The following is a 24,779-nucleotide window of genomic DNA, read 5'->3' as shown; positions in this document are numbered from 1 at the left end:
ATACTGTAGTTTCATGTTAGTGTCATTTTTTTTAAATGTCATTCCACTGTAAAATGAACTTGCTGTTCACAATCAACTCAAATTGTAGTAGTGCGAGGTTCGTGGTTATGGTGCCTGATAAAGGGTTGATTTATCTTTACTATTGACCATTGATAGTATTTTGCCATGTGCAAAAAAATGACTGGAGCCTCACCCAGTTTAACCTGCACCACTTTCACCCTCGACCTTTTTTTTTTCTCTCCCTCACCACTAGCCCACTGTGTGCCACCCACACATCAGTCTCCAAGACTGCTATGACTCAGTGCTCATTCAGCATGGATAGAAAGCAATGCTAAAAATCTTGAATAATGTAGCAAAGATAATTATTTGACTCATATAGATGGATAAATTAGTTAGGCAAGTGTTTGCTATTCTGCGTATTATTCTTTGTCCATTTTCTATTCCACTTACCGTATTTTCCGGACCATAAGGCGCACCGGACTATAAGGCGCACCTTCAATGAATGGCCCATTTTAAAACGGTGTCCTTATATAAGGCGTACCGGACTATAAGGCGCACCATTAATGCATCATGTCAGATTTTTAATCCAAATCAAATCATTCTTCATTTTATCTTTTTTATTTCAACTTCAGATGCAACAAATTACTTTATAATCACAAAATAATGATTCATAGTCTTTTTGATTCACGATTCATACTCTTCAGTGAGCCACTTATGATTGATTTCATGACACAATGCTTCGGGCCAGTTTAAATTTAGGAATTTGGTCCATATATAAGGTGCACCAGACTATAAGGCGCACCGTCGGCTTTTGAGAACATTTTTGATTTTTAGGTGCGCCTTATAGTCCGGAAAATACGGTATTTTATTCTGGGTTATATTAAAGCAGTTGTCCCATTTAGCTTTTTTAGAGTAACCTAGATTCTTCCCCAGAGTCCAACATATTCATCTTCTGGTTTCCCACCCGCTCCCAAGGTGTCTTAACGTTAGCTCACTTTGTGTTTGAAAGCTATCCTTGCAAATCAAAGCAACATTTGTGAAATAATCCTCACCTTCCCCCACACATTCCCCCAGTCCAAGTAATGAGTTGCATGTTTAACGGCCGATCAATAATAGATAATGCGAACGTTGAAGGGCATCTTGCTGAGATTATATCCCGAGAAATGTCTAGAATGTGAAATTTTAACAGGTGCCAATCATGCCAGGCTCGGCTGTGCTTTCCATAGTTCTTTTCAGTATTTATTTATTTTCACCTGAGCGGCAGGGTGGCACCCGATGCTTTCTATTGACCAGCCACCACTGGCATTGGCATTTATAAGTACTGCATGTTAAATCCATGTGAGAAAAGAACAACTTGTTCACTATGACAAGACTAGCTGTGCAACACACGTTATTTACACTTCTGCTCTCTATTCACTTCAGTGAGTGAGAAACTGAGAGCAGGAAACTTAAATGCGAAACTGTTTGTTGCATTCGTGTTGGGTTTCTTTGGGATGATGTTCCAATAGTAGTTTATGACTTGGAGGACTTCTCTCGGTTGGACCCGAGTCATTTTGCATGGGACTCGATAACAAGAGTAATTTCTTTGTACGTGTGTGTGTGTGCACGTGTGTGTGTGTGTGTGTGTGTGTGTGTACGTGTGTGTATGAGTTTATGTCCGTGTGTGTGTGCATGCGTATGAGTTTATGCCGACACTGATTGACGTCACAGACTCCCCCACTCATTTCCATCTTGCCTGCTGCACAAAGAAAAGATTCCCATCTGCATCCAGCTTCTCTCCCTCAGAACATGTTTGTACCCTTTTTGTTTTGCTTTCTCCCATCCATAATGCTCAGCTCCTGTTTCTCTCATCCTTCCTCTTCCTGCCTTCCTCTGTACTCACTTTTTTGCTTCCACTGGAGCGCAGACAGCTTAGCTTTGGATAAACGAGACAGTTAAGCATAAACATTCTAAACCAGTCTGACAACATCCTCTTCCATTAAAGACCCCTGACAATAAACAACTGTTCATTTCAAGTATCACTAAGGTTCTTTATGCAGGGAGGGCACTTTGACGTCTGTATCTGATGGCTGCCTGTGTGTGTACGCTGCCCTCTTTTCTATTGTGTGTTTTTCTGGCTCCATGTGCGCTAATTTGTGACGTTGTTTCCACAGTAGATGTTCATCCACATTCAGTCGTTGGTATCCCTGGTGATGACAGGACATCATTTAAATCGCTTTCTCATGAAAGGTCATCTTCATGTTTTACGCAGAGGAAGGTGTGTGCAAACTCACTCACTCACCCACGCTCACCCTCCCCTCCTCCTGTGTGCAAAGCCATGACCAATAATTAAGTGAACCGTGGGGGTGGGGAAGGCCGAGGCTGAAAATGCGTGGGATGACAGAGTAGGACATTTACATGTTTGAAAAAAGAATATGAAGGCTATTTTAGTCACCATTCCAAGAGTTAGATAGTACATGGGTATGCAAGGCTTGGTGAGCAAATTGCCAATGTGATTATCCTGAATCTGGGAAAAAAACTCCCACATACAAACCTAAGCAGGTGCAACCCGGGCAAACAGTGTGTGTTTGTGCGGGGTCTTCTAGAAAGTCCATTAACATGTCACAGTGCTGATCAAAGGAGAACGGTGACAGAGTGATCGATGCATGTGTTGGAACTGTGAAATATCACAAGGACTTTGCAAAGCAAAGAAAGGTGCTAAAGAAAAAGGTGTTAGCGCGACTCTGTCTGATCAATACACATATTTTCCCCTATTAATAAAGATATTTCAAAATACATGACACAAACAGCCTCTGGCATAAGGTTTGCTCAATCGAACTGTCTGGGTGAATATAATGTTAATTAATAGAAAACAGATCTTGCTTTCAGAATCTTGAAAGACTTATGGAGTTCAAGACCCACAGCAGGGGTCATCAAGGTGTGTGTTAGACCTAAAGGCTGAATTGGCGCCCTTGAGGACCAGACTTGGTGACCCCTGGTCTACAGTATATCACAAATCTGCTTCAGTAAATATCAATGTTTCTGTATAAATATTCATACACAGCTTGTTGTCATTGGTGTCTGAGGAATAGCAGGAGACTGTCCCAACTGACTTAGGCTGAAAGGTTGAGCACAGTGTGGACTGGTCACCAGCAAGACACACATAGACAAACAACCATGAACGGACAGGAGATGGCAGAGGGAAGAGACCAATCAGGAAGCAAGAAGATGGAATGGTGAATGAAGAATGGAATACAGCAAAGAGTAACAAATAATGAAAGGAACAAAGTAATGGAATAGTGACAGTGACTCGAGAGACATTAGGTCAAACAAAATAGTCGATGAACCAGAGGTAGTAGTTGTAAAACTCTTGCAAAAGGGAGCTACATTCGATGAGTGCAACCCGATAATACTGACTGAAGCAATATCTAGAAAAATTGGAGAAGTGCAGAGTGATAATATATTAAGAAACAATCAAATCCATGGTCAAAAGTTGCAGTGTTCCTTCACTGAGGGGAGTCATTTCCGGTATTGCGGTGAACGTGTCCATGGATGATTTTAAGAATAATATAACAATATAGAATGTAAGTGGTCAGGCGCCTTGAGGCAACTAGAGATGGGACATGATGTAACAGTCAGTAATGATCACCTTTGTGGAGGATAAACTCCCAGAGGAAATACATATATGATAGACGTGCTACATTGTGAAATTGTATATAGCCTACTAATCCACTCCAATGATGATTTAAGTGTCAAAGGTTTAGCTACGTGATGGCAGTATGTGAAGGAAGGCATATGTGGACGATTTGAAGGAGACCATGAAGAAGGGAAATCAGAGAAAAGAATAGAAATAAAATGTTGTAATAGTAGAGAGCGTGTAAATTAATGATAGTGCTAGAGGAAAACAAGCTTGCTTTCAGAAGTGCGAATATTCTCGGGACAGCAACAACCAAACTTAAGGATCAGTTATTAGTTATTTAAACTTTCTTTCTGCTGTTCCAAATTCCAGTCTAGTGGATGGCGATAATGAACCTTCAAATGGATCTTTTAAGAGTTGCTTAATTTAGTATTTTTGATTCATCCCAAGACCTTGTTTGTCTTTTTATGGGCGTGTGGATCAATAAAATATGTTGAAATTCGCCATGCTCTTTGGTTTTACTTCCATGCTTCCCTGCGCTGAGGTCCATCTTTTGCCACTATCGCCCAGTAAGTTTACTCAAAATTTTCAAGTTAGGATAGTGGAGCTTTCATTCAATGTATGCATTCAAAAATATGTTATGAAATATATTACGAGAATGTATTTTGCGGGTATTTAGTCCATATTTATAGAGGCATTTATTTCATACATCTGGTAAGTCAGTGTGTGGTCCGTCTAAGTGTCCCCCAAGTAGCAGTGGAGAAAAAATGTGCTCATCAGTAAGCGCCATAGAAACCTGAAACAATCCTGAACATTTGAATCAGGCATGTTTGAAGTACGAAGGGATATAAAACAGCCGAGATATGGCTCTAGTGCACAGGTGTCAAACCCAAGGCTCAGGGGCCATAGACAGCCCGCCACATCAGTTTATGTGGCCCGCGAAGACAAACTGTGCATCAAATTTGTGTGTCATTACTAGAATTGCAAATTGTCTTCACTTTCAATAATATATTTATTTTTTATTTTTTATATTTGACCATTTTTTTACTCATCAGATTTGAGAACGAGTTATTTGTCAGTTTGTTTCGTAGCTTTTACTGTATATAATATGAGGTGCTCATATATTTATTCGGGTTGACAGTCATAATGGCCCTCCGAAAGAAGCTATGACTACAATGCGGCCTGCGAAAAAAATGAGTTTGACACCCCTGCTCTAGTGGGACCAGGGTTCCCTACCCCTGCTCCAGTGCAAATGCAGAGAATGTTCAGGTTGTCTATTTCTACCTCAAGAAAGCGTTCCCCTCCTTTTCATCAACACAGTCTGAGGTGTATTATCGCCACCTACTGTTCATTATTCCTACTGTGTGTCAGATACTTTCTTGTACTTTCTTTCTTGCTTTTGCTACTTTTATGTTCTCAACAAATGAGATTGTAGTCATAGCTTCTTTCGGAGGGCCATTATGACTGTTAACCTAAATAAATACAGTAAAAGCTACTAAACAAACTGACAAATAACTATAAATCAGCCGAGTAAAACCTGGTCAATTATTAAAAAAAAAAAAGAAGATATTAAAAGCGAAGACAATTTGCAATTCTAGTGATGACACACAAATTTGATGCAAGATTTCTCTTCGCGGGCCACGTAAGATGATGTGGCGGGCCGTATCTGGCCCCTGGGCCTTGGGTTTGACACCTGTGCCCTACACCATCAGCCACTTCCGGAACAGGAAAAAAGTGAACGGCATGACTCAGTGGAAATTACGTCATCAAGCTGCTCTGGGTAGACTTTTTACAAAAAAATGTAATTATATATCTTTGTTAAGTTTGTTGTTATCCAGTAAGCACCATAGCCAACCCGACTTGTGTGCTCTTTTGAGCAAGGGCATAGAACCCAACTACATACGACCCCACTACTGTAACTATAATTATAAAAAAAAGATCATTCATATTAGGTGTAACTTTTTTGTGAATTGTGAAGGGTTTATTCATCAATATATCTGGAAAACATGTTTTTCAGGTGCCTGAATATCAGTATCAGCTGCAAACCATTCCAGTGAAAAATGAAGATCACAGTTTGATGAAACCAAAACCATCACACGGTTTGCAAAAATCATTTAATGCTCCAGCTGCGCTTTGTAATCTTGTCATAGATCTGTAGTTTTAAATGTTATGAACAAAAGTTGTAACAAAGGTCAGCCTTGGTGTAGCCCCAACTCTAACTGAAATAAAATTCAACTTACTGCCCAAAATGCGGTGCAAACTTCAACATAGGTTGTAAAGATACCAAAAATCTTGTATTAGGGGATCTGTTGCCCATGGAATATGCCCTTTTGTCCCCCATCTTAAAAAACTGGACCACCAATTTGATCTGCCATTCCAAAGGCATTGTCCCCAATGACCACGCTATGTTGCAGAGACATACGTGTCTACCAAAACTGCCCCACAACATCAACAGCCTGTAGGAACTCCAGGCAAATCTCATCCACCTCCAGAGCCTTGCCCCCTAAAAGCTTGTTAACTTCCTCGGTCAACAATCCCAGAGATAGAAAAGTTGACCTCAGCTTCTGGAAGTGAGCAGCACCCCACCTCGACTATGCATGGAGATAACAGTGGTCCATGACACACTCAGATTTAATGTCCCCTTCTACTCACAGGGTGTGGTCAGATTTCTCCCAGGTCTGGGAGTTGAAAGGTAACACTTCCAGATGTTCCCAATAGATCCTGGGAGTGGCCTGGTGCAGGCCACTTCGGTCCCACCCACAAGTGTGAAGTATGTTGTAAATCAATTGAAAATTGTCGTATTACGATCACGATAAAATGTCTTCTAACAATCTTATAATAATGTGTACCTTAAACAAAATGATCAGAACACACGTTAATGTCTTTTGTTAGTTGGAATTCTTATCAATTTTTCCCTGTGACTCAAGTTTCTTCTCCGCTCAATCATTTTGTTCCTTCACCATTAGGGTTTCTGAGTCTGATAATGGGTATTCCGAAGAAGCTTCTTTTCTCAATGTCCACCCTATTTGCCCATCCGTGAAAGGCACCTGTTTACTATTGTGAAGTAACTTCTACTATCTCCTCACCTTTTGGGTTTGATCACTGGCCTATGCCTGCAAGTGCTGACTCTGAATTTTTTTCTTGATCGCAAGGGATCTGTCAGACATCCCCGATGATGATTATCCTTTGATACTTTGTCTGGTTCTTCACCTAGAATCTGTATGCCTCGGGTGACGCCGCAAGTGACATAAAGCCCAGGGATCCTAGGATCAAGGTACACACAAACCACTCCACCATTATAAAGTGAAAACTCAGGAAGGGGTCTGATTAATGTATGAAAAAGTAAATTAAAAAGGAAGTGGTTCAGAAAATTATGGATACATTCATTTATTAGTTTATTTATTTATGGAGAAAAGGCTGTTTTACTTTCAGTATCAAAGGCCACCATTTGATTTTTCAGCGAGGCAAAGACGCCATCTAGTGACAAATAGTTAAAACTACAACACCCTATTTGATATATGTCGACAAAATGGAGCCCTTTGCTCGGCCATGACAATTCTGTCTGGCTCAGAGAAGCATCTGCTCCGTAAAATAGACGACGAGCAGCAAACTAAAGGGATTATGACGTATTGCAATCCGGAAATCATGGTTGGATTTGCAGCAATTCTGGCCTGACGAGAGAGAGAGAGAGAGAGAGAGAGAGAGAGAGAGAGAGAGAGAGAGAGAGAGAGGGAGAGAGAGAGAGAGAGAGAGAGAGAGAGAGAGAGAGAGAGAGAGAGAGAGAACTCAGTCTATGTAAAGTTAAGCATATCATAGCAAATAATATCGTCGTATAGTTAAAACACTATGAAAATGTTTATTAACAACAATCATGCATGAAGGACTTTAGGTGTAGATTGCAAGCAAGGAAGGCCACAAAATATAAGAGTGGGTCATCTTAACAACACCATGCATCTTTCATGATTCCGCTGCATGTAGGTAGATCTGTGATAAATGTGGAGCCAGATTGGTATAGAAATAATATAATAGTGCATCTGGGTCATGGTACTTCCACAGATTCATGAGTTGTAAGTGTACGCGTGAAGACTAGAGGAGTTAAGACTCAGTCAACCAGTGTGACTATTCAAACCAGGGAGGCGATGGGTTCTACAGAGGGTGATACTGATGTTCAGAGGTGTAGCAGGATACTCGAGCTTGATATAGCCAGTCATGATTATCATTGAGGCATCATACTTTGTGCAATCTTACAATGCATATTCATTCCTATGTTATAAGATCATCTTAATGCTTTCATGCATTTTAGACAGATTTGTAATTTTCAAATATATTTTTTTTGTGAAATATACAATCAAAAACAGTCACAATGTTTTGAGGAAAATTCCCAGGACTTATTTTTATTAAGAGAATTTCATAACATAAGAGAGGGACCAGACACCTGCGTTTGTGAGTGCTTTCCAAATTGAAATTATAAAAAAAAAAAGAGAAAAAAAAAAAAGAAAAAACCCAACCGTTTAAAAAAGCTGACATGATGACGCAGGAGCTGTTTTTTCATGCGCAGGGTCGTTCGTCTAGGACACAGGTCGTAGGCATCGCTGTTTCAGGAATGTTTTGCATGTTTGTCTTCCTCTTCCTTATGGGCAACGCGCTTAATTCTTTTTAAAAACACATTTTCAATGAGGAAAAAAAAGATCATGAGACACAAGCAAAAAGGGAACTCACTCCACATTATGAGGTCTAAAGGAAACGGCCGCAACGACATGGCTGAACCGTTAATAAAACATGGGTAGGAAGCTGAACTGCGGGAGAGGAGGGTCTAATCTGCAGAGGGGGGTGGGGGGTGGAGGGAGGAAAAACACAGGAATACACAAGCCACGACAGAGCCAATCGGGCAGGGGACACTTTCTACACCAAACAAGGCTTGAACAATCACGAAATGCCGTTTAAAAAAGATTTTAGTGTTTTTGTCTTGCTTGCAGACACTTGATATGACCCCTGCAAATCTGCAAGGTGCTCCATAATCAGCTTTGCTTTTTGTGCTAAAAATCTGTACTGATACTTATAAAATCATTGATAAAAATATTCCTCTGTTAACAATACGCCTTGGAGGGAAACCATGTGAGAGACTTGAGAGGGGAGATTCAAGGGGAGCGGTTGTAGAGGAGGAACGCTGGGGCAGTGCTGCTACTCTGACTTGGCCTCCTCCTTGGCTTCCTCAGGGGCTTCTTCCACCTGCGGCACACAACGCATGCAGTATAAAATATGGTCGCCGCCATCGTTTTTTTTTTTTTTACTTTCCGAGGCAGCAGCCAAAGCATCAGCTCACCTCATTGGTCTTGGCCTCTCCGTTCTCAGAGTGGTTTTCTTCACTGGCCTCTGCCTCGGCGTTTTCCTTTGTCTTCTTGGTCTTCTTGTCTTCTTTCTTGTCATTCACGGCTTTCTCTTTCTGGAAAAGGCCGCAAAACAAGTCGTTGGCTGCATTCGTGTTAAAATGCGTGATGGCCGTGCGCGCGGCCGACTTCTCCTACCTTGGCTGCCTTCTTAACTTTTGGTTCCACCTTAGATGTGGCAGGCTTCTGCGGACATGGAAGGAAGTGGCTCAAACAAGTTTTCTTTGTCAATTTTTAAGAGGCACTATAGGTCCTGGGATACAACCTGTCAAAAGCAGTTGCTACCTCAGTTGCTCATTCTATTATGATATTGAACCAACAATTTTACAACTTATTACTACTTCCGAATTCAAAACTACATTGTTCGAATATTGAGTTATTTTAAGTGACGTTGCCTGATATGACAAACATTTGGAAATGATGCTCTTAACATATTGTTTGATATGGCTCAAAATTGTTGTCATCCTTGAGTTTGGAGAAAATAATACATTGTTTTGCCTTCAATTGCAAATAGTGCAGATAGTGTGTATCCCCTTTAATATTTCTGTTATAACCATTGGTTCTGTTCTCTAAACTTTTGACTGAGCTTTTGAATAGAATCTGAAAATATTCTATTTTGCTAACACTACAATCACAAATAATATAAACACTGCATGGAAGTTTCAGTAAATATGCACGCACGCACGCATTTTATATATATATATATATATATATATATATATATATATATATATATATATATATATATGCGCACCACATGGGCAAATTTCTATAGTTTTATAATAATGCATCAATCTTTATCAGCATGTAAAAGTGTACCATATTTGATTAGATTCTTTTTTATTTTTGAAAAGGGGGCAGCTTTGTACTTCTTAGTTTATGTGATTTGATGTTGGTCCTTTTACTATTACGATACAATTTTCAACTTTTTAAGATGAATGGAAATTACCTTTAAAACTGATGGGTTAAAAATAAAGCTTTAACTCATGGTAGGCTGTTTTTAACCACGTTTTTTTTAACCAATCCGTTTTAAGCATGCCCTATTTAGACTGCAGTGTTATTTGTGAATGATAGTGACACAAATTCAGAAAAAAAGGTTTTACGGGTACAACTTCCTACTTTACCTGATCAGCTATATGCCTGTATATATTTAAATGCTGTTTATCACATGTTAATTAGCCATATATTACTTGATGCAAAATAGTTATTTCTGTATGCGTCCTCTGACCTCTAATGACCTGATCCGGGCTGATCTCCTCTGGGGCTGAAACAGAACACATCAATTTAAGCATGTTGCTTAGTAAACTCGGAACAGTGTGCAGGTGACAAATTTAAAATGATATTTCAAGTGTATTTGGATACATTTGTAAATAAAGTGCTTTTTTAACATTCTCAAATCCTCCTACCTCCTCCCTGTCCTCTGTTTCTCTCTGCAAAACATAAAACAAGAGTTAAACATGGAAACATGAATATGTCTTTATTAAATGCTTGATTTGTGTTTATAACAACAATAAAGTGCCACCAAACGACTTGCGCACTTATTATGATTTGCAACAGGGGTGTTGAGAAAACTTTTTCAAATCATCCCATAACATGAAAGTTGGACAAGTAGAGCTGCTTTAAACAATTTAGGGCTGTGAAATATGGTGGCAAAGCGTGGCTGGCGAGAGGGGCTCCAAGAAGTTGAGCACGCGAGCCACTGGGGACACATTTGGAGGGCCGGGGCCGCGCTTGTCCCTTTCACTCCCCCATATCTGCCTCCCATTCAATGCATGCAGCTCAGATTTGAAAGCTGGCGCGGGAGTCTCAGAGAGGGGGGGAGGAACTTCACTAAGCCTCACGGGCGCCTCCCGCAGGCATAGCCACGCCACCGCAGCCATTTGGGACTACGAACAAAGAGAGAAAATATATCATTTTATCCAAACGCGACCTCGAATGTCGGATTTTGCGGCCGAAACGCAAAGTAAAGTCTCCGCAGTATTTTCTGGTGTGACTTTGAAGCGGTTTGGCGGGCAAACGGCGATAAGCGAGCCGTTTGTTCTCGGCTTGCTCGCCGACGAAGGTGCACAAGCGCTGCAAAGCATGGCTGCTGCTGCTGCTTGTGCTTTAACTGCATGGAGAGCCTCAGACTTCGAGCTGCATAACGGACAGCGACGGCTTGCGACGTTGTATCAGGGTATTGGCGCGGGAAAATATTCATTCCAACACACAAAAAAAATCCTCATTAGAGTTATTTTATGGGGGAAAATTACCGACAACATCCGAACACTATACATTGCGTTATAATTAAATAATGTCTCAGAGGAATGTCTCTCAAGCATTTGCATTGCATTCGCAGACTCGGTAACCCTCTAAGAAATTTTCATTTGTTCTAGATTACTCACCTTTCTCCTGGGCATGTTGATCTCTTGGAGGTTTGAACGCAAATACAACTAAAATCAGTTGTTCTCAGTGCATGTGAAGACGAGTGTCTCTCCTATGCTGGCCAGTGTAGTAAACACACAGAAACAGAGAGGCGAGTAGTTGAATGGGGGGAGGGGTGCGGCTAAGCGCTGGACTGACAGCTGCGCCAGCCAATCGCGTGGCGCTCTTCGGGGCTGCGGAACACTTGGAATTTTGGAGCCGGTGATGGTTAGCGGGTCTGCACGAATGGCTTCTTACAGGGGGCGATGGGAGGACGCCTATGAGAATGAAAGGATTTGAGGACATGTTGGCTCAATGTGTTGTAGCCATGATTGTTCAATGAGAGGGGAAAACCCGCCGATTTTACTCCATAAAACAAATAAAACCAATACCAAGCGACAGTAGGCGCTTTTGTCGTGCACTGCATTCGTGTTGAGACCAATATGGCGCCCACACCTCTCCTCCCTGACACATTTTTGTTTTTGTTTGTTTGTTTCGGGTTTCCCAAATTCGTTTGAGTGTGAAGGGAGTGCGTCGTCTGCTCCAGACGCCTGCAGGGGGCCCACTGAGCCCGTCTCTTGAAAAATGGCTGCCTTCGCCTCTCACTGCTTTTGTGGTGCACGCTCTCAAAAAACCCAAACAAAACCAAATCTCATTCCGGGCGTGTTCTATGAACTGCAACTCATTCGTTCGCCATTTTTTTTTCTCTAACACATACGTGTGTCGTTTGCATGTGTTATAACGCAAATACTGTACAACAATGAGGTGACGTCCACAAGCAGACACCCCGAGCAGAGTCTCGCCAGATTTTATTATTTGCTGTTCTGCAGTTACGTGTCTCCCTGCGACTCGAGGTTTTGCACTTCTCACTGCCCGGAATCTCTCGCGAGGGACTTAAAGGGGCGGGGAGGCTAGGAGAGGCGGAGGAGGAATGCAAAGCTCCATCCAGTGCACAAGAGCGCGAGTGTTTGTGCACGCAGTCTGTCTGGAACAGAGGATCAAACCTGAGAATTTGGTCGTTTTTTTTTCTCTCTTTCACAGCAAATCCTGCACATCAGCCTCCCTTCATAAGAACAAGAGCAGCAAGAGCCAGCACCCGGGATTGACCATGGTGATCAAAGTATACATAGCGTCCTCCTCCGGGTCCACTTCGGTAAGGGATGTTCCATCTTTATTGTGATGTGTGAATATTTGCAGCATCCCTCCCCTCTAAAGACACTCGGAGGGCAGTTGAACCCGGATTGAACTCAGAATTTGCATCAGTATGGAAATGTCTGACCCCTGCTACATAGCCCCGTCCTCATGTTTGTGATATTCTGTGCCCTTTTTTTTTTATTTAGCTGTGTTTAAAAAGTGTTGGAGTACAACTTGCAACATGTTGCTGTCAACTGTGCTACTTCTGCTTATTATGTTTACTAAGTGGTGGCGATGGCAGTTAAAACCAGACTGGAGAACAGGAAATACAGACGGTTGTTAAACATTTGCTGCACATTCTCTGCTTGGAATGGTTTGGATTTGCTGTAGAAACCAGGGGTGTTTAGTTTCAGGCATGCCAATCTCATCTAGAGTGGAAAGGAATGATAGTGATGCAATTCTCCAAGGCCTTTATAGAATTGCAGCTGCAGAACACAGTTTAAGACATTCTTGATATCTTCTTTATTAGTGACACATTATTTGTGTGCATTAAGGTTTCAACAAGTAATCTTGGGCAGAGCCAGTGCCTAAAATAAGCACACATACTATGCAGTCAGCTAAATCACACACCCTACCTTTCTGAAATGCTTATGTTTGATTTACATCACCACAAGACGTCTTAGTTGAACTATCCTGTATGGTTCATATTGTAAATTGCTTTTATAGAACATGTTGCCATTGTGTTTGTAAGCTAATTTAATGACATCACGAGCTAACACATGAGAACTACCTCTCACTATAATGCAATGTGCTTTATTACCACTGCAAACTACAAGTAGAACAATCACACGCTCTAAATTATGAGTACCTTTCAGACAGTGTTATAAATGAGCACATTTCTGTATTTTCTATGAAAAGAAATCAAATTGGATTGTGTACCTAATGCTGTGGCCAGTGAGAGCGTGTTTTAGGTTTTTTAAAGCATCTGTCAGTATCATTCAGTGTTGTAATTTTTTCAGTTTACTTAACTAACAAGCCCTTGTCAAGGGGTTTACTTCACCTTAAGATGATGTACTTTCACTTTCACTGTCACACAGAGCCACTTTTCACCCGCCACTGGCAACACTTAGGTGCCTTTATTGCCCTTACAGTAAATGATTAGTAAAGACTCTGCGATGGTTAGAAAGGACAGAACCAGTCAACAACTCAGAGACACATTTGCTGTATCAGCATTGATTCTGATCTGTTTTGAGAAATCAGGAGTAACAGACACAACAAGCCTGATCTCGTATATCAGCTCACATTGCAGCTTAATGATCTTTCCCTAGTCATTTCCGGCTGTTTGTTAGGAAATCAACCTTGTTTAGAGCATGCTCTATATGAAATTATGTGAAATGGCTGAATAGCTGACAGTTCTAGAAGAAACCTTCAGTCCTCAATAGGTCCCTGCTTCATGCAAGAACAATTCCACAATTTCACTCCATTAAGTGACCCAAGCTGATGTTTGCTAATAGAAAACAGCTAAACCACAAGGATATATTTAGTGTGCTTTGTGAGCTAGAAAAATACTTCAAATTATTTGTATAGTGGAGCCTCGGTTTTCGAACACCATCTGTTCCAGAAGGCTGTTCGAGAAGATAATCATTTGAATTCCGAATCATGTTTTCCCATTACAAATACAGTGGAGCCTCTGTTTTCGAACACAATCCGTTCCAGTAGGCTGTTCGAGAAGTGAATCATTTGAATTCCGAATCATGTTTCCCGTGACAAATAATGGAAAAAAAATTAATTCGTTCCAAGCAAAAAAAAAAAAACGTCATTTTTTCATTTGCGCATTTTTGTCCGATCGCGCAACTGCAGCGCACCGCCGAACGCGCAACCGTAGCGCGTCGCCGACCGTGCAACTGCACCGCGCTAGTCGCATTATTGTGACAGAGCCGTCGCTAAAATTTAGAAAATATTTTGAAAGTCCTGATGTACTTTCCAAAATTTAAATGGACCTCAGTGCGCAGGGAGCTTAATCTTGTCCGATCGCGCAACTGCAGCGCACCGCCGAACACACAACCGTAGCGCGCCGCTGACCGCGCAACTGCACCACGCTGGTTGCATTATTGTGACAGAGCGGTCGCTAGAATTTAGAAAAGATTTTTAAAGCCCTTTCCAAAATGTAAGTGGACCTCAGTGCGCAGGGAGCTTAATTTGGTCCGATCGCGCAACCGCCCGCAGCGCGCCGGCCGGGCGCTCATTGTCGCATTGCTTGAGGAGCGTCTTTGTGTTTTAGGATGGCTTTACTGCTCCCACTTGCTTCATTTGGAGGCATGATTAGAGTTGATGCAATCCTAAGAGTAACGAGAATGTAATGACGAACGGAGTCAGTTGGCATGCGGGTCCTCTCGGCTCATCTCGCGAGGTTCGACAACCGAATTTCGTCCGACATCCGAAGCAAAAAATCTCGAATTTTTTGTTTGAATACCGAATTGTTCGAGAACCAGGACGTTCGAAAACCGAGGCTCCACTGTATCTTGTTTAGTTGTGTCTTGAACCTACAAGTATTTATCAATATAGCACCAAAACATGGTTTGTGTGGTTCAAGTGGCACAATTAGTATATGCATCATTGCAGCGTAATATGTGAGTCCAGCATAAATGCACCTTACCAATACTGTCTTGATGACACCCAACACCAAATAGTGGGTATACAGAACCCTGTCTGCCAAAACAACACAGATAACACTCATAAACCACCAGTGTCCATCATGACAAAACACATTAAAGTGAATTTGTGCTATTAGAAAACACCCTAAACACCCTTTTCCTCCATTTACTCATCTAGTAGCATTCCTGCCCATTCTTCTTCTCTAAGCATCAGCCCTGTCCTAAGAAAATGACCAAGTCCTCCCTGTGTAACGTCGAAATGTGAGAGGCATCCTTGTACAGCCCCTGTAGAATAAACACATGCCCAGTTTCCCAGAGCAGCTGTCTGTGCAACTTGAGTTGACACATGGCTGTTCAGATTTTGGTGTGTCAACTAAATTATAAAATGCGTCCATGTATCCGAGATCCGAGAATTAGCACCTCCAATTAGATTGCCATTATGGTAAAGGTAATATATAGTCATATATACTATTACTGTATTCCTCACTGTGGAAAGCTTAGAACAGAATGATACAGCTCCTTTAAGAACCATTCCTACCACTCACACCCTTTTAGGTCTCATTGTCATTGCCTACCTGAACAGTGAAGTCACCCAGCAGAATGATGGTCCCCAGAAGAAGTGCTCTCCAGTATGTTCTCCAAGAACTCCAAAAAGGGTGGGTACTCTGAACTACTGTTCGGTGCATAGGCACAAACAACAGTCAGGACCCTTCCCCACCCGAAGGCAGAGGGAGGCTACCATCCTGTCCACCGGGGTGAACTCTAATGTAGAGGTGCCAAGTTGGGGAACAATAAGTATGTCCACACCTGCTTGGTGCCTCTCACCGGGGGCAACTCCAGTGGAAGAAAGTCCAATCCCTTTTGTGGGGACATTCTCTGCCAGAGAGGTGACATTCCACATCCCTATAGAGCCAGTTTTTGTAGCTGGAGATTGGACCGCCAAGGTCTCCACCTTTGGCGGGTGCCCAGCTCTCACTGCATCCGACCCCTATGGTCCCTCCCACTGGTGGTGAGCCCATGGGAAGGGGGATCCACGTTGCCTTTTTGAGCTGAGCATGGCCAAGCCATGCAATCGACTTCGAGCCCCAATTCCATGTCTGGTTCCAGAGGAAGGCCCGAGTGACCAGCGTCTGGGCAAGAGAAAAAGAAATCCATTTTTAACATTCGTCTTGAGGGGTCTCTGAGCCCTCCTTGGTCTGGCTCCTCACCTCAGAACTGTTTGCCATGGGTGACCCTGACAATTTCAGGCTTTTGTACCAGTCTTTTGAAAAAATAACGTTCCAAATCTTGTTCTTTCGGTCATGACCCACCACTCGCGACCATAAATGAGGTTGGAAATTTGGGATTACATTGAGAGCAAAGCATCGAGTGTCTGTGAGATGTGCTTTGTCTGGTTCATCACCTAAGACAAGGCTATTCTATTACAAAATCAGTTTGGCCAAATTTTCAAATCAAGAAATGTAGCTGGGCCATAGACATTAGTGACTTTTTCATTGTAAATTTTACTGACATGTTTTGTTCCCCCCCAGTATCTTGCCACCACTCCTGTTCTGTAAAGCACCAGCAGCCATGCTTCAAAACAATACTGTCAGCAATGTGGGTAGGATGCGAGAGTTGCACTCACGGTATCCAACGTAGGTACTTTTTAAAGTGTGCTAACCGAGATACCCTCTGCATCTGGTGAATGCAATTCAATTCAGGCTGGCTGGACCACAGACTGGGCCACTCAGGGGTTGGTTGGTTCAGGGCTGCATATGGCCTGCAGGCTGCTAACTAATATTTCTGACCAAGGACTAATTTACCATGGGTGACCCTGCCAAGAAAATACAGCCCCAGACAACTTAGCTCCTCAGACAATTGGAACACACAAAAGTCCCTACCACAAACTGATGATGGCTCACGAAGGGGTTATCAACAAGAAAATATTTTTTTAAATGTCAAAGTCAAAAGTCAAATTCAAAGTCAGCTTTATTGTCAATGTCTTCACATTTTAAGAAACACAAAGAGATCGAAATTACGTTTCCCACCGTCCCACGGTGACTAGACACATTACACAACACATACAAGCAAAAAGCACAAAAAGTAAAAACGACTAGACAAGAGCCATGAATAAGTAAATAAATAAATAAATGTGGTGGAGTAGTTCCAGATCAGCATCATAAAACTGGACAACTTTATTAAATAAAAATAAAAATAAAAAAAACGGACTAACAGAAACAAGAAGAGCGGAATGTATCCAAATTGGATCAAGACTTAATGGACACAGCAAAATAGGAACAAAACAAATGATCTGTCACTATTGTAGTGTATTGGTTTGCCTTAAGTCTGGTAATTGATTCCAATTGCACACAAGTGTGCATGCCCCTTCTTAACTCCTCCCTGTGACACCTCGCGGTAGGTAACCAAAGGTCAGCACAGGAAACTGATGCCAAGAAAAATAAGAAAAACATGACAGCAATGGAAAATGACACACCATCACACTACAAGCACCATGCTTGACTGTTGTACAATAATCTTTTTTCTGAAATGTTGCGTGACATTTATGTTAGATGTACACTTTTCAAAAAAATCAACATTCATCTCGTCAATCAATAGAGTATATGCCCAAATAACTTGCCAATCTTTCAGATCTTTTGTATTTTAACATTCAAATACTTTTTCACAGCACTGTACTGTATGTCACTAGAAATGCAAGTAGGTATAAGATAGAAGCATCAAACTGGAACATATGTATTGGTGAACAAATTCTACCACCCTTAACCCCAGATAATCAGTGGTCTACCTGTAAAGTGACATCCTCTTTCTACCACAGTAGAACTGCTCAACAAGGAAGAGAAACAGTGTTGTACTGTGTACTCACTGTATTTCTCAAAGGTCCTTAGGAAGTTTTTTTTTTTCACTACAGAATTGTAAGTCATATCCTGCTGTGTATCTTTACTGCCTACTCCAAGTACAAACTGTAGCCAGAGAGATAAGGTTTACACTGTGAATACGGTATGTGTGTTGTACATATCCACAATATTTGTGTGGCTCTCTACCTCTGTATTTTTCTCAGAGTTTGTACGTCAGATATTCTGTAATAGGTCAATTTTAGGGTAGGGAGTCTATCAAAAGCTCTTACTGTTGTACTGCTGAGGTCATGCTTAGGTGGAGGCTACTGGCTGCTGTCAAACCTCAAGCAAGACTATCTTTGCAACACAGATCAAATTTCCATAAATCAAGGCAAAACTATAATCACTTGAATACATACAGCCAGTCACATAAGCACATGCACATCCAGTGGCTTGACATAAGGGTTTCCTGCCTTCTAAAAATAAACATCTATACATATCTTTTTTTTTTCCACCCATAAGCATTTGCATTTGTCTGTGAAGAGTTTGACAACAAAATTGTGTCTTGTATTTGAGCTAAATTCATTGTGACCCTCAGCCTCATCTGTATTGCGGGCTATTGATTTGAGCTTGTGCTACGGTTAATCTAATCAGTCTCTTGCCTAGCTGCTGTTAATGACTGACCCTTTTTAAGGATTGATCCGACCTGAATCTAATTTCACTTCCTTGACAACACAGCACTCACATACTGGTAATGATGACGCTGCTAATGATTATAAAAGTGGAATCTTCTCTCACGGCTATATACCAAAATAAGGCCTAGAGAAATTTACTGGCATGTTCTGTCCAGACTGCCAATTTCTTTCCCCAGAATAAGTGAGTGGCCCATTGAAACTAAGGAGTCTTATAATATTCCCGTGATTAGAAATGGCAGAAAGTCAGCTAAACAACTGAGAAGAAATCATTTTAACACTACTAACCTAGGTTTCTAACCTGGTCAGTCTCTGAACAAGCCAGTGTGTTTTTCCAGAATGGTTCCTGACCAAATTAAACATGTATTCTTTGTCACAGTGCAGAGGTTGTGGGTGTAACACTGGTTAGCATATCTGCCTCACAGTTCAGAGGTACAGGGTTCGATCCAGCTCTGGCCTACCTGTGTGGAGGTTGCATGTTCTCCTAGTGACAACACATTGAAAAGCACTTGATTACCAATCTACAATTCACATATTTAATTAAGTGCTTTTAAAACTTTTGCCCGCCAAATATTTATTCTAATAAAACATGGCGTCTAGGTGCACTGGTTAGCGTGTCCGCCTCACAGTGCGGAGATTGTGGATGTGTTTGGCCTTTCTGTGTGGAGTGTTCATGTTTTCCCCCTGCTTGGATAGGTTTTCTTTAGATCCTCCGGTTTCTTCCCACATTTCAAAAACATGCATGATAGGTTGATGGAGCACTCCAAATTGCCTGCAGGCATGAGTGTGGATGGTTGTTTGTCTCTGTGTGCCCTGCGATTGGCTGGCAACCAGTTCAGGCTGTCCCCGCCTTCTGCCCAAAGTCAAGTAAGATAGGCACCAGCACACCTCCGACCCTTGTGAGGACAAGCGGTACAGAAAATGGATGGATGGATGGATGGATGGATGGATGGATGGAAGGATGGAAGGATGGATGGATGGATGGATGGATGGATGGATGGATGGATGGATGGATGGATGGATGGATGGATGGATGGATGGATGGATGGATGGATGGATGGATGGATGGATGGATGGATCTGACCCACATTCAGCTGTCCTTCTATGGGCCAAAGCTTCCTTCAAATATTGAAGAATTCTTCTTTTTGTTCCACCAAAAGCATTTGTGATGTTAACTGATTGTCTTCAAAGTCATCTTTTGTGAATATTTTTGTTTGTGCCCTTTAATCGTTGTATAATTACTCACTGTTGCTATTGATTTGTTTGAGATGCAAAACATAAATGTATTCATTAGTCTTTTCTAGATTCAGACAGATTTCCCCAAAAAATGTGTGACGGCAAAATGCGATGGCATGAGTGGAATGACCTGCATCAGCAGTCTTTATTCTCTGGGTATTAGAAACTCATGATCCATTTCTAGATGAACAATATGATGTGTGTTCTACTTTTTCATGGGCCCATTCTCAGTGTTATTTGCATCTCTCGCTAGTAGCTACATTGTGATTTCTTTCTTTTTCTGAAAGCATTTAGGTTTGTCATCGAAAGATGAACATGACCCAAGAGTTGAGTCCAAAGAAGTTTCCCTTTTTACACGCCAATGGCTCCAATCCATTCCTTTTATTGTAAAGACTGATCTGAAAAAATCAAATGAGTGGATTTAAAAAGGTGCTATCTTCAAAGTCGCATATCTGATCCAAAAGTAGGCACTTTGAAATAAAAGCTTAAATGTTGAGCTCATCACACATTAAAACTGATGTTAGACACTAAAATAAAAGACAAATGCCTCAGTCATTGCAGTCATTTCATTGGTGAGTGTAAGTATGGAACTTACGTGAAAGGTAAATCACAATCATGACAACAGAAAAAGAATGAAGTTGTTCATCACCACACCAAAATCTTCCCAGTCAGTTATCTTGCATTTTGAATCATTGGGGGCATCTTTCCTTTTAATCAAACTATGCATAAAAAACTGATGGTGATGGTTGAAGGAATAACAACACTGAATCAAAACTGAGAATCTTTCAGTCTTTGTTACTATTTAGCTGCAATTTAAATGTAAGAAAATTCACAAAAAGACACAAATAAGGTGGGAAAATGATTCAAACTTCAATCTGTCATGTTGTGTGTATGTATGTATGTATGTATGTATGTATGTATGTATGTATGTATGTATGTATGTATGTATGTATGTATGTATGTACGTATGTATGTATATATATATATATATATTTCTGTGTGTGTGTGTGTGTGCGTGTGTTGTCAACTTGCAGCAGACCTTATTTGGTTCCTGTTTGACTGGTTACCTCCTCTCAAGATCCAGAGAAGCTTTTTGTTTCCGTCTGGCCTTGTAGGGCCATCCTCCCTCTTACATGCACCCATCAAGGCCCTATTGGACAAGACACTCAAACACACATCAGTGTAGGAGGCAGGGCTAAAAGACAGAATGACAAAAGGACCTGCTTTTTCTTGTAAAATGATCGCTTTGCCTCCAGTCAAATGAAATGAAATGAATGATGATCAGTGTTGATTTTCCTTTCCTTCTAAATGCATGCTTATAGACAACCACAATGTGTCCTGACTGAAACCTTGATTGTCTCATACATTTCAATATGAAATTGGAAAAAATTAAAAACTAAAATGTCATTCAGTAGTGTGGGATCTGTTGACTTGCAAGCTACTTCCTGATGTCTGAAGGCTGTTGACATTTCCATCGATGTGACTCAAATTGAGAGAATATATATGTGTATATTACATCTGCACTAATTCAGGATCCTCACAACCCTTCTAAAAAGTTTGGTTTTTTTGCATGATGCAATCAGCATTGTGCTTTCATAATTAGTGTACTTTCCCCAGTGGCTCTCACTTTAGCAAATTCCAGTTTGGTCAACCCTTTTACGCAACAAAAAAATCCTATAGAGCTTTCAGGTCGTCTTAATGGGAAAACATGATTAACTAAGGTTAACAAAAGAGAAAATGAAATAAAATATTGAGATCTCAAGTATTTTGAACACAGAGTTTTAATATTTTAGAATTATTTATCACGCAGTGAACAGGTTGGGTGGGGTTTTTTTTCACAGTAAAGAGGAAGTTTTTTTTTTTTTTTTTGCAGACAAATGACCGTTTAGCCAAACCAAACTGTTTCATTTCCTCAATTGTCTTCTCTCGGTTGATATATGACTAACTGACCTGACCCCATTTTTACTTCTACCACTTCCCTCCACCAGATTAAAAAGCAGCAGCAGGATGTGATGGGCTTCCTGGCAGCCAATAAGATCGGATTTGAGGAGTGTGACATTGCAGCTAACGAGGACAACAGGAAGTGGATGCGAGAGAACGTTCCGGAGGAGTCACGGCCGGCCACGGGGAACCCTCTTCCGCCACAAATATTTAACGAAAGCAAATATTGTGGGGTGAGATAGAAACAAACTGCTTTGAATTGTCATCATTGGAGTTGTACACTGTTTACATTACTAATAGCCACGTAGAGGGGTGAAAGTTACCTATGAAAGCTACCTCAATGGTTACACCCAGATTCTTCCTTCCTTCCTTCCTTCCTTCCTTCCTTCCTTCCTTCCTTCCTTCCTTCCTTCCTTCCTTCCTTCCTTCCTTCCTTCCTTCCTTCCTTCCTTCCTTCCTTCCTTCCTTGTTTCATCTTGTCTTTGCTTTCTTGTTTTCTTACTTTATTCCATCCTAGTTTCCTTGCATACGCACTTTGAATCCTTAACTTCTAGTTTCCTTGCTTTCTTCTTTTTTGTTTCCTTGTTTCCTTATTTCCTTAAGCCCTTATCCTATCGAGCTGCGAAGATTTGCAGGTGTTTTCAAAGGTTGTGAATGTTCCCTTCTGCATTTTTCATATTTTAAAATCCATCCATCCATCCATCCATTATCTGTACCGCCTGTCCCTACGCAGGTAGCGAGCGTACTGAAGCCTATCCCAGCAGTCAGGGGACACCTGAACTGGTTGCCAGCCAATTGCAGGGCACACAGAGACAAAGAACCATTCGCACTCGCACTCACACCTATGGGCAATTTGAGTGCTCAATCAGTCTACCAAGCATGCTTTTGGGATTTGGGAGGAAACCAGAATACCCGGGAAAAACCCACGCACGCACGGGGAGAACATGCAAACTCCACACAGAGAGGGCCGGAGGTGGAATCAAACCCGTAACCTCTGAAGTGTAAGGTGGACGTGCTAACCAGTGCGTCACCGTGCTGCCCATATTTTAAAAGAAAAGCTAAAAATTACATATTATTTTTTGTTTTCCTCTCATTTCCTTATTGTTTGACGGATTGAACTTTAACATGGAAAAAAAATCCAATTTAAAACTGTCCATCCTCATTTGACGATACACTTTTAGAAAATTCAAAATAAAAGCCAGAAATGTCTAGATATATTTTACTACTTTCCACATTTTTTGACAGATTCAAAGCATTCCACCTTTGACCTCTTCCGCTCATTCCAGGTCATTATAGTAGTATGTATATCAATTCACGTCATTGTATATCATTCCAAATCATTCCTCGGTCTTTCATTCAGTCTCTTCAACCTTTTTCCAGAAATTGCATTCTCTAGTTAACAGTAATATCTTTTATATGTCTGTTTTATATATTTTATTTTAAGTTCTCATTCCTTGGAGGGGAGCAGATGTCTTTTCAGTGGCCATACTTTTTCTTTCCTTGCTTCTCAGAACTATGAGGCCTTCTTCGATGCCCGAGAGGACAATGCAGTGTATGCATTTCTAGGTCTGACTGCTCCCCCAGGATCAAAGGTAAAAATTTAGTAAGCCCTCATGAATGCCTTGCTTTCGTCTTCATCTTCAGACAACACTGTGATCATTACCATTAAGAAAACAATTTCATTCCACATTTTTCTGACATGTCATCAAAGCATGGCTCATTTGCTTCTGCACAGTGGCGCCTCCCTGAATCTATCTTGATAGCAAATGCAGGAAAATGTGCTTGTTATAGAAGCATAGAAGGAGTTTCACCTTTCAAGGGATATACTTATCAGTATGAACATCACTCTTACACTGTCCTCGCTTTTCATGTGTGCTTCTTTGCAGGAGGCTGAGGCTCAGCTGAAGAAAGCACAACAATAGTCTTAACATTTAAAAATATACTTGGGCCTAGTGCCTACATGAAAAATGTTGCTCTTCATGTTTCATTTTTTTTACAATTCTTTTATTAATTGTGCCTTGTCATCGTGAAATGAGGTACTACAAAAGAAAACAATGTTCTGCTTATCAAGACTGTCCAGTGTGCTTCCTCAAACCTCTAGTCTGCTAGCGTATTGGTCTGTCCGTATGGCATGATTCAAAGATGTGCAATGTAGCGTTCCCATGTAGACATCCTTGTGTACAATGTTATGTGCATGTCAGACTCATCATGATAGGAGTGATTATTAAAAGGTCTTAAATCTTGAATTAGATAAACATTTTTATTTGTGCTGTTTTGTAATTGCTGAAAGTTCCAAAAAGCAACTTCAGTTCGAGCAACCCATTCCCATGTTTTCATGTTTATGTATATTTCCTTCAAATTGTCTTAGAGCTCTTTTAACAGCAAACCTTTTCTATAAGAAATATGTTTAGCAATGGGACTTAAGGCAGTGACATGTAATGATTTTATTTGCTCTTTGATTGTTTTTTTGTTTTTTTTATTTAGATGAGTGGAACTGTTTTTATGTAAGCTTCCTGTTTTCTATTGTGTTGGAGAATGTTAGTTATCTTCCCCAACCTTAAATAAAAATGCTAAACTACAACCACACGTCTGTATCTTCCTAATTGCGTTTATATTAAAATGTGAGTGTGCACTTGTTATTGATTGTTAAGGTTAAACATTTCTGGATAATCTGTCACTCAGTTGTAGTTGATTTCAAATGTGTTTTATGGGGTTCAGGTCAGTTATTCTCTATTGTTTCACAAAAATAGGCACCTACCTAATGTAGATGTTTACAACTGGAGGAGTCAGCCACACCACATCCTTGTGGATCTGGCTTTATGCTTGAGTCATGCTGGAACAGGAAAGGGCCTCCTTCCACGGCCTTTTTCCACAAAATTGGAAGC

The 24,779-nt window shown here is 41.0% G+C and overlaps 2 protein-coding genes across 3 annotated transcripts; one reads left to right on the top strand and one right to left on the bottom strand.

Annotated features, from left to right (window-relative positions):
- Positions 1–7,994: 7,994 nt before the first annotated feature.
- hmgn6 (high mobility group nucleosome binding domain 6) lies at positions 7,995–11,521 on the bottom strand. 2 transcript variants are annotated; one of them, XM_085906617.1, is made up of 6 exons: positions 11,388–11,521; positions 10,410–10,433; positions 10,232–10,267; positions 9,142–9,189; positions 8,940–9,059; positions 7,995–8,845 (listed from the first exon to the last, which is right to left on the bottom strand). In XM_085906617.1, the coding sequence occupies exons 1-6, from the start codon at positions 11,400–11,402 to the stop codon at positions 8,798–8,800; spliced, it is 291 nt and encodes a 96-aa protein (XP_085762743.1). In that variant the 5' UTR covers positions 11,403–11,521; the 3' UTR covers positions 7,995–8,797. The 2 variants fall into 2 exon arrangements, with proteins under 2 accessions (XP_085762743.1, XP_085762744.1); XM_085906618.1 differs by having other exon boundaries at positions 9,142–9,186.
- A 670-nt stretch (positions 11,522–12,191) lies between these two features.
- sh3bgrl (SH3 domain binding glutamate-rich protein like) lies at positions 12,192–24,469 on the top strand. Its single transcript, XM_085906347.1, has 4 exons — positions 12,192–12,559; positions 21,942–22,127; positions 23,406–23,486; positions 23,781–24,469. Exons 1-4 carry the CDS (start codon positions 12,338–12,340, stop codon positions 23,814–23,816), a joined length of 525 nt encoding a protein of 174 aa, XP_085762473.1. The 5' UTR covers positions 12,192–12,337; the 3' UTR covers positions 23,817–24,469.
- Positions 24,470–24,779: the final 310 nt, after the last annotated feature.

This window comes from Syngnathus leptorhynchus, chromosome 2, assembly GCF_054491065.1.
Source record: "Syngnathus leptorhynchus isolate UIUO chromosome 2, UIUO_Slep, whole genome shotgun sequence".
In the NCBI taxonomy this organism is placed as follows: Eukaryota; Metazoa; Chordata; class Actinopteri; order Syngnathiformes; family Syngnathidae; genus Syngnathus; species Syngnathus leptorhynchus.
This window is presented reverse-complemented; position numbering and strand designations above follow the sequence as displayed.

What these genes read in the sequence shown, in the direction of transcription:
- hmgn6 (XM_085906617.1), bottom strand. An exon ending in AAACAGAGGACAGGGAGGAG is followed by an intron (nt 10,268 to 10,409) that starts GTAGGAGGATTT and finishes GTTCTGTTTCAG; the next exon opens with CCCCAGAGGAGATCAGCCCG. An exon ending in CCCGGATCAGGTCATTAGAG is followed by an intron (nt 9,190 to 10,231) that starts GTCAGAGGACGC and finishes CCATGTCCGCAG; the next exon opens with AAGCCTGCCACATCTAAGGT.
- sh3bgrl (XM_085906347.1), top strand. Translation starts at nt 12,338, where the DNA reads ATGCAAAGCTCCATCCAGTGCACAAGAGCGCGAGTGTTTGTGCACGCA. An exon ending in ACGAAAGCAAATATTGTGGG is followed by an intron (nt 22,128 to 23,405) that starts GTGAGATAGAAA and finishes CTTGCTTCTCAG; the next exon opens with AACTATGAGGCCTTCTTCGA. An exon ending in CTGCTCCCCCAGGATCAAAG is followed by an intron (nt 23,487 to 23,780) that starts GTAAAAATTTAG and finishes GCTTCTTTGCAG; the next exon opens with GAGGCTGAGGCTCAGCTGAA.